The 8,997-nt window shown below is 55.9% G+C and overlaps 2 protein-coding genes across 9 annotated transcripts in view; both read right to left on the bottom strand.

Moving 5' to 3' along the window:
- Window positions 1-265: 265 nt before the first annotated feature.
- LOC108447129 (SH3 domain-containing kinase-binding protein 1-like) lies at window positions 266-2,870 on the bottom strand. Of its 2 annotated transcripts, XM_017736167.1 has the most exons (6): window positions 2,402-2,870; window positions 1,340-1,451; window positions 1,154-1,215; window positions 740-1,067; window positions 582-645; window positions 266-508 (listed from the first exon to the last, which is right to left on the bottom strand). In XM_017736167.1, exons 1-6 carry the CDS (start codon window positions 2,718-2,720, stop codon window positions 470-472), a joined length of 924 nt encoding a protein of 307 aa, XP_017591656.1. In that variant the 5' UTR covers window positions 2,721-2,870; the 3' UTR covers window positions 266-469. The 2 variants fall into 2 exon arrangements, with proteins under 2 accessions (XP_017591656.1, XP_017591655.1); XM_017736166.1 differs by having other exon boundaries at window positions 266-645.
- A 1,007-nt stretch (window positions 2,871-3,877) lies between these two features.
- THRAP3 (thyroid hormone receptor associated protein 3) overlaps window positions 3,878-8,997 on the bottom strand; it is a 23,390-nt gene continuing 18,270 nt past the window's right edge. For 4 of the 7 annotated variants that reach the window (XM_008635115.2, XM_017736160.1, XM_017736161.1 and 1 more), the window contains 4 exons: window positions 7,176-7,360; window positions 6,382-6,574; window positions 5,629-5,778; window positions 3,878-5,367 (listed from right to left, as the gene is read on the bottom strand). In XM_008635115.2, the coding sequence (XP_008633337.1) occupies window positions 5,146-5,367; window positions 5,629-5,778; window positions 6,382-6,574; window positions 7,176-7,360 (750 nt within the window). In that variant the 3' untranslated portion in view covers window positions 3,878-5,145. Of the gene's footprint in view, window positions 5,466-5,628; window positions 5,779-6,381; window positions 6,575-7,175; window positions 7,361-8,997 lie in introns of all 7 variants that reach the window. The other 3 variants (XM_017736164.1, XM_017736163.1, XM_017736165.1) reach the window with 3 other exon arrangements.

The raw sequence follows: 8,997 nt of genomic DNA, 5'->3' as shown, positions 1-8,997 counted from the left end.
GCAGCAGCCAGATGTTTTCCAGATGTTCTGCAGTGGCTGGAGGCCAGGATGTGCCGGGGCTGGGGCTGGGACTGGATTTGGCCTGGGAAACTGTGCGGGGGTGGAGGGGGAGGAAGGGGAGGAGGAGGCCCTGTCCCAGCCCCGCCGCGGGCCCTGGTGGGACCCCTGGTGCCATGGTGGGACCCTTTGTGCCCGGCAGGACCAGCCCAGCCCTCCAGGGACATGGCAGCCAACAGCAGAGCCCTGAGCGGCCCCCACACAGCACTCTGTACCCAAAATAGTTTATTTTAAACAATTTCTGTAGGTCCAGGGGCTGTTATGCCTCAAGGAGCAGTACCTGGGTGTGGGGTGAGCATTTGTACCCGATGGGTGCAGAACCAGGCTGGGCACAGCAAGGTCGGGGGGGCACAGGGCACCATGTGCCACCCACCTGCCCCATGCCATGGGTGGGCACCACAGTCCCCCCACACTAACAGGGCAGCCCCTTCCTCACCCGCTCGATCTCCACCTGTGGGGAGAGGCTGTGGTTGTTGGGGGGCACAGGGGACCCCAGCACGGGGCAACCCCTGCCAGGGACTCACCTGCAGCGCCTGGCGCTGGGCCCGCTCCTGGCACAGCTCCTGCCGCAGGGCCAGCAGGTCCCGCCTGCAACATGCCAGGATGGCTCAGCTGGGGCCAGAACAAGCAGCAAACAGCCAGGAGCCACTGGGGACCCCCTGGCACCCCCATCCCCACTCACAGGTGCTGGACTCGCATCAGGTCCACAAGGATGTGCAGGGTCCGGACTTCGGCCTTCAGGTCCTCCAGGGCCAGTGACCTCCCCTCCGACCCCTCTGACACCTCCAGCCCTTCCATGCTCCATGGCAGGACAGGTGCCTGCCCCATGCTGGCAACAGGGGCACAGAGCCCAGCATGTGGCAGCCCCCGGGGCTGCTCCCCGCCACAGGGACTCCCCCCAATCCCCAGGGCGATGCTGGGTGGCCGCTGGCCAGGTACTCGTGGCCGTGTGGCTGTGGGGTGGCTCAGCCTGGCTGTGGTAACTGACACCATGTTGAAGACGTTGGCATCTGCCAAAGAAAGAACAGGAATCAGCATCTGGTGCTAGGCAGGGCCTGGCCACCCTGCAGCCCCCTGCGTGGCCCCTGGTTCCTACCTGGGTCACCAGCTCTGCCCCGCTCCATGTCAGCTGAGGTGCTGGGCTGGGAGTCACTGGGCCTGGGGACAGCAGAGGTGTGAAGTGGCACAGCCAGGGAGCTGCCAGCCATGGCCACAAACATGGCCCTGGCACTGGGACATCGCAGTGGCCCTGGACAGCCCAGCACAGCCACGTGTTTCTTACTTGGTGGCCAGCATGGGGGCTGGTTTGGTCTTGGCAGGAACGGGGGGAGCAGGAGCCATCCTCTTGGTGAGTGGGAGCTTGGTCGGCTCCATCCTCGCCGGTGCTGGGAGCTCTGGGGAGAGGAGGCAGGAGCAGAGCTGGGGCTGGGACATACACTGTCAGACGAGAGTGGGGCAGGAAGCGCTTCCTGCTGGGGACATGCCCTGGCCCAGGGGGCCTGTCCCAGGCACATCCCTGTCCTTCCCTCTCCTCCAGCCCAGGGCTCACCCAGGGGGCTCCCTGTCCTCACCCTCCTTGTCCTTTGCTGTGGTTGCAGCTGCTGAGGAGCGAAGGGGCTCGGGGAAGGACCCTTGTTACAGCCTCTCCCCACCCCACATCAGCCCCGCACCAGCCCCACTGTGGTTGGCGCTTCCTCTGTGTGTGGTGGAGCAGGCGGCTGCAAAGCTCCCCTGAGCACCAGCACTGCGGCACGGGCAGGATGTCATCCCGCCACTATCCACAGCACAGCAGCATCCCTGTACCACTGAACTCTGGGGTCACACCAGGACAAGCCCACTGGCATGGTGGGATACAGGACATCAGGCCACGGGCATGTGCCCATGGACCACCCTGTTCTCCTGGCAGGCGCCCCGTCCCCATGGCAGGCCCCTCTGCCCCCATGGTTGGCCACGCTGTCACTGTGGTGGGTCACCATGTCCCTAGGGTGGGCCAGCAGCCCTGCTGCTGCCTGGTCCCTGCTGCTGCCACCAGCACAGGCCCTGTCACAGAGGCCTCGCAGACACCAAAAACGGTGCTGGTATTACCCACCCAAAGATACGGCTGAAGCCCCGAGGGCTGCGGGGATGAGGACACCCCTATCCAAGGCCCCAGTGCTCCTTCGCTCCCAGTGGCGCAAGGGTGATGGTGCCCAGAAGTGCCCAGCATCCTGCCAGCCCCTCACTGGCAGCCCTCCTGGGCCCCAGGGCACGGCACAGCCCTGGAGCAGCGCGATCACACGCAGGTGCTGCCGTTGGGATGATCCCCGTGCGCCGCACCCTCGGAGCTGCGGCTGCTTCCTCTTCCCTGCCGCTGTGGGGCTGCCCCCGAGGCCGAGCGGTGCCGTGCTGTGCCAGGCTCCCCCGGGCCCACACCGCACACGTGATGCCGGAGGAAATCGGCTCGGCGCTGGGAAGGAAGTTGAAGCAGAGAGCACCTCGGTGCTGGTCCACCCCACATCCCTGTGCCCCACCGGGGACTCCGGCTCCCCGGCCCAGCCGCCTCCCCGAACCCACCTCGCGCCCGTCCGCGGGACTGCCCGGCCGTCCTGGCGGGACACCGAGGCTCCCGGCCCCGGATGGACACCAGGGCTGGACTCACTGGACTCTGTGTGCTGGGATAGCATTGCCGGCTTCAGCTGCGGGAGAGGGTTTGGGTGAGGGTGGGACTGGAGGGCACCGAGCACTGGGACCGCAGGCACAGCAGAGCCCCACAGAGCCCTGCGTCTCCCCTGGACACCCCCAACTTGGAGCCCCCACCCACCTTCTCCGGCCCTGGGCAGGGCTGGGCCATCTGTGCCACCCGCGGCGTCTCGGTGCTGGCCCTGCACGCCAGGGCTGCGGGAGGAGCCGGGGCCAGCGCAGTGCGGAGCGAGGCGCCAGGGCAGGACCGCAGCCGGCTCGGGGTGACAGCTCACACTCACCTGGCTCTCACAGAGGTTCTGTCACGGAGGGGAAGTGAAACCCCAGCCACAGAAGGGCTGAAACCCACAGACCGCGAGTGCATGGGGTGGTGCGGCCACGCTGCTGCTGTCCCTCTGCAGGGCCTGAAGGGTCAGTGTGACACAGGGATCCTGGCTGGTCCCGGCCTGTGCCCGGTCCAGGAGACAGCACGGATGTTCCTTTTGGCCAAAGGCAACTGACCCAGCAATACCGAACTGGGAGCAGGGAGTGGGGCTGGGAATCAGCCCTGGGGCAGAGGATGGCAGAACAGAGGTTGCGTTGCAGACCAGGAGGCTGTGCTACCCACGTGTGGCCACTCAGGCCAAGGAGCTGGGAACACTGGGCACCGGTTTCCTCAGGCTGGCTCAAGGTTGAGTGTGAAGGGAAGCAGCAGTCGTTAACCCACGGCACTGTCCCAACAGCTCTTGGCCAACACCGTTACCCCACAGCAGCCAGGCAAGCTGCTCCGCCTGTGGGCACCCCCTGAACTCCCCCAAAGGCCGCACACCCAGGAGCCCCTACAGCAGCCTCCCGTGCCAGGGCAGCGATGGAAAAGCAGCTGTTGCTGGGCACCAGTGAGGACAGCACACGGGGCTGCAGCTACACAGGGACAGTGCTCCTCCTGGGAGGAGCCCGGGTGTGGGAAGGATGGAGCCGGTCCTGGGCACGGGTGACACAATCCCTGCTGGCCGCGGCCTGCGGAAGGGCCCATGGCTGTGTCACCCCTGGTCCCAGGCAATTACTGCCAGAACAGGGGCTGAAAGATCTTTTAATGCATAAAAACCAACAGGGAGTTGTGCCCCTGACTCCCCCGGCAACTCAGGACACAAACCAAGCAGAGTTACACCTACGACTTATTTTATTGTATTTTATTTGCATAAACAAACTTCGGGGCTTTGCTAAACAGGAACTGTTCAAGTCAAAACAAACCAAACTCTAGCTGGTGTGTGGGGAACAGCACAGCAATCCTGGGGAGAGGGACAGGGGGAGCACGGGCACGACTGTGACTCCCCGCCCAGGCTCACGACCTGGCCGGGAACCCTCCACAAACTGCTCCAGAATATCTTTTAAGTACAAGATAAAAAGAAATGCATCCTAAGGGCCATCCTCAACCAGCTCAGGAGGAATCTGCCTTTCGGTTTTATAAAAAGATTAATAAAAAATATTGAAAAATTCTCATCTCTGTTTATATTTTTCCCCAAGAAGAATTCAGAAGTTCCTTAGAAAACTGTGTCACCTTGGAAAGGGCACTCGGGTCACAACCAGCTGCAGGGAGGAGACACAAATGCTACAAGCAGTTTGGGGTCCAGCACACACCAGGCCTAATAGTGAACACAAACAGTGGCCAGAAGTAGGGTGTAATTTTTTTTTCTCTTTTAAACCATGCTAATTTTGTTAATTTTCAACAGAAAAGGAAAACAATCATTTTTAAAAGGCCCTAAACTCAACTGTTACATAAAAAAAAAGTTTTAAAAAAAAAAAAAAAAGGTCATAGCAGTTTGGTCCCAACAAGTGAACGTTTAGATGTTTACTCACATGCTTCATTGTTTTCTTATTTATAAGAACCAAAAATAGTTTCCAAAATTATCTCTGAATTGATGTTGCTACGTATGTAAAGGCCTAAAATAAGCAGAATTTAGAAAACTGAATATACAATAGGGGAGGAAAATTTGAGCAGGCGAGTGAACCCCGACTGTCACTGGGTCAAATTATAAAAGAGAAACAAAATGTCAGGACTGGTGGGGTCAGGTGAGCACAAATTGAAACCACATCGTCCTCAAAGCCTGTTACCAAAAAATAACCGACCATCCATAAGGTCACAAAGAAGGGAAAAATCTGGGGTCTCACCCAGCGCTTGACCGTATCCAGTCCAGAAGGGAAGTCTTTGGGAAGAGAAACTCCAGGAGTGGATCCGAGCGTAAATGATGGATCAGTCCCAGTCCGTGCTTGGGGAGGCTGAACTCTGGAAATGCAGTTAAATAACGTCGGGATGGTTTCCGAGCTGCTCTCCAGGGCTCTGCTCAGCACGTGGGGATCACCCTGACACCCCAGCACCAGCCTGACCCCTCCCCTCCTGCCAGGGCTCCCAGAACCGCGCAGACCCCGCGGCTACTCGGCCGTCGTCTGCAGGGCGTCCTTTTCCTCCCGGTTTTCCGTTCCGCTTTCGTCGTCTTCGATTTCTCCCTCTTCCCCACTGAACTTGTCATGAGCCCACTTGGGGCTGGTGCTGGACTTGCGGAACATGAAGCGGCCTCTTCCCCGGGGGAAGGCGCCGCGGCCGCGGCCCCTGTTCACCCATTTGTCCGTGCCCTCGCCCTCGCGGTCGTCGTGCTGCACGGGAAGCCAAGGACAGCAGGTGAGACAGGCTGGCACCGCCCTGCACCGCGCCTCTGCGACCGCCCTTTGGGATCCACTTAATGGGAACCACTCTACAGGGAGCAGGAACAAGCTCTCTTTAGGCAGGAGCCAGCAGCTTCCTGTGAAGCACCACCCGAAGCCCTACCTGGTGTGTCGGTGACAGCTGGTGCCCCCAAAGCACCTGAGACCGGGCACACCTGGAGCACGCGGCTGTCTCAGCACCCAGGTACGTACCAAGTAGTACTTCTTGCTCTTAGGCGTGTACTCGGGATCCCACTCCTCCTCCCTGCTCCGCTTCTGGAAGTCATTGTTGCCGCCGCTGTTGCTGTTGTTGTTGCCTGAAAAGTTGCCTCTGCCCCATCCTCTCCCTCGAGCTCTGAACTGCTGCAACAGCAACACAGGGGAGAAAAATAGAACGGCTGCAGAGGCAGCACCCTCGCACCCCACCCAGCTTCCAGAGGTCCAACTTCCCTTCCCTGACCATCCAAAACATCTTTAAAACCTATCACTAAAGCAACAGGACAGCACGTTTTTGGGTTTTTAGTTCATCTGATCACACAGCACATCACAGTCCCTATAAAGCTGCTGAAGATCAGGTAGAGGCATTTCCAGGGCAAGCTCAAGCAGGTGAGACCCCTCTGTACATGGACTGCAAACATGAGTGTGGCCAAGCCCCAACAGAAGCACGGCGTGTGCCCATCGGGCTGCTCAGCATCACTAACACAAAGAAGCTTCCAGGCTTTGTGCTGCTCCTCCCATCTGGAGTTTGCCGCCCACAGCACATCCCCAGCAGCCTGGTTCATGCCTCAGATATGGAGTGATCCAGCTAGGGCTCATCACCCACAACCAGCCACTGCCTCGGGGCTTCTCCTCCCGGGCAGCTTTAACTGAAGGAGCAACAACAAAACAGCCATTCCTGCCCACTTTGGGAATCAGCCCTTGGGACAGGCATGGAGAACATTTGGGGCAGGTGTGGAGAACACTTACAAAGGTTCCTCTCGCTCTTCCTCTCTCATTTGGACCAGTGAATTCCTTAGTTCCAAGCCGGGACTTGTCAAAGCCTGTGGAGCTCTCCTCCCTCTCCTCAGTCTCCTCAGGATACTCCTCTGCTTTGACTGAGTGAGAGGACCATGAAGACGATGAGCTGGATCTGGACCTCTCACGCACCCGTCGGTGTTTCCTGTTTCAGTGATGGGAATGGAGGGGAGGGGGACACAACAGCATTAGGAACTCAGCTGTGACCCATCTGATACAAAACCACTTCATTATCACTCCCTTATCAATGCCACGCTCTCCTTTTCCTACTACAAGAGGAAAAGCCATAGTAAGAGCTCAGGCTCTAACACAGGGCCCAAGATCTTTCCAGAAGGAACTTGTTGCTCCTTCCTAAGGTGTTTACACCATCTGCTCTCAGCTTAGCATGCATCCATGGAGTTTTTAATCAAATGGAAAATTAAGCTAATAGAAAAGGATTAAATGAACATCAAAGCCAACTCATTTAAACATGGCTGTTTCTCTCTGACACAACAGGAACAAGAAGGAAAAGTGACTCACCCATCCTGACACATGGAGCCTTCCCATCTACCTTTTACAATTATTTAGTGTTTCTGAGAGATACAATGATAGCGAGACGACACGCAGAGGGGGTAGCTCAGGCCACTGGAGGAGTTATGTCACAGGTGCACAACTGTGTGTACAACTGTTGTACACGATGTCATCTCCAACCTGAGCAGCAGAGACACGAGAAGCACAAGGAAATGGCTACTGGGTTTCCTACATACTTTTTCTTTGAGCCTTTGTGACTTTTCTCCGTTTTCTCAGCTGATCTTTCCCTTGAGTGACTTGAATCTCTTGAGTCCACCGACTCCCTGGATTTATCGCGTTTAAGATCTCTTTCCTTATGTTTTTTACGGCGTTCAATATCAAGGCGCAGATCAACAGGGTCGTCCTTATATTTCCCTTCAGCCTACAAACGCAGGGGAGAGGGAGGGCAGAGTTGAACACAAGGTCTGCAGTGCCCCAGCTCAGCACCATTTACTTTGCTACTGACTGCACAGACTTCTGGAGAACTGGAGTTTTAACTGAGCACTAATCAATATTCCACTTTAAGATGTCAAATAATGCGCTATTAAATTAAGTTTGCTTTTGTCAGAATTCAATTTTCCTACTCTTAAAATCACTGCTTTTTAAATTTTTAATCTCCTCTTTAAACAGCATTAAAATAAACAGTCTGGAAGAGGGGAGGGAGACATGGAAGCTGACACTTATTGTACACCACAGCCAGTGAGGATGTGAACAACTTGGGAATCCCATCCAGCTGATTATGGATCACAAGTACAGTGTGGCAGAGCTGTCTGACAGCCTGTGGGTGCTTGGTCCCGCCCAGCAGCACCTGAGGTCCTGCTGACAGCCTCACCTGGCAGGGGCCAGAGGGATTTTAATCCCAGGTCTAGAAGTGACACTCTGGGAGAAGCAAAAGCTCTTTGCTGCTTGGAGATACCCAAGATTAGTGATCCAAGGGGCAGGAGAAAACCAGATGAAAGGCAGCATCCAAGGGGTCTGGGAGAAGGGCAACATCCCATGGATAGGGAGGCATTACTACGTCTGTCAGGAAGATTTACTCGATGCAGATGCCACCTACAGCTCCTTCCCCTGGGCCGGAGGGCACCGTGTGACAGGTGCCACAAAGCCCCACAGACACACTGTGGGTCTCCCACAGTCCTGCCAAGTCTGCTACAGCAAGCTGGTGTCTCACAGAGCAAAAACCCACCAGCTGCATGAAACATTAAAACTGAATTTACACTGCTAATTAAAAACAATCACAAAAGACACCTGGTAATGCTTGCTTTGAGCTGTATTTAAATTGGTACTTCAAGAAGGGATTAGGAGTTTCTTTGGGAAAGGAGTAGTTGTTTTCCCTGCGCCTCCTTTGAGCCCTGTGGCACCTGGGTGTGATTCTGCTGCCTGCCTGAAGTGACAGTGGCTGTGGTTTGACAAACAGGTAACTGGGCAGCAGGAGGGCTGCAGGAAGCCTTACACCATGTTGGTACCAACACCCAGCCTCAGCCATTGCTACTGCATTTACACAACACTCATCCTGGGAACTGTATGACTTGATATGCAACATACATCAAATTAATCATCTTCAATTAAATACAAAAGGATTAGTAATTCTCTAGCTGTTAAATTTTTTACTTACATGAGTTTCTAACCACTTTTTTGTTTAAATAAATATGTCAAATAACGCAGGAGTGAGAGCAGGCATTTTGTTTTGGTATTTTGCTCTTCTACTTTCCCCAGGCAAAGAGCTTTAATTTCTACTCTGAGAATAAAACTGCTCCCAACACGATGGATGACAGATAAGTGACAAAATCGGCAGCAGCTCCCTTATGTGGCACAGCAAACACCTATTTGGGTTTGGGAGGGCACGTCTGTTTCACGGAAGGCTGGCGAGCTGTTTGGAAACCACGTTTATAACACACTCTGCCAAGCTGATGCTCAGAGTTCAGGCCCATCAAATCCATCTCACCATCGTCCATGTCAAGCCACAAGTGTGTTTGGAAAAAATCGAAAACAAATATGAAACAAGTAAGGTTTCAGCAG

Source organism: Corvus brachyrhynchos, unplaced genomic scaffold (genome assembly GCF_000691975.1).
Source record: "Corvus brachyrhynchos isolate BGI_N302 unplaced genomic scaffold, ASM69197v1 scaffold65, whole genome shotgun sequence".
Taxonomy (NCBI): domain Eukaryota; kingdom Metazoa; phylum Chordata; class Aves; order Passeriformes; family Corvidae; genus Corvus; species Corvus brachyrhynchos.
This window is presented reverse-complemented; position numbering and strand designations above follow the sequence as displayed.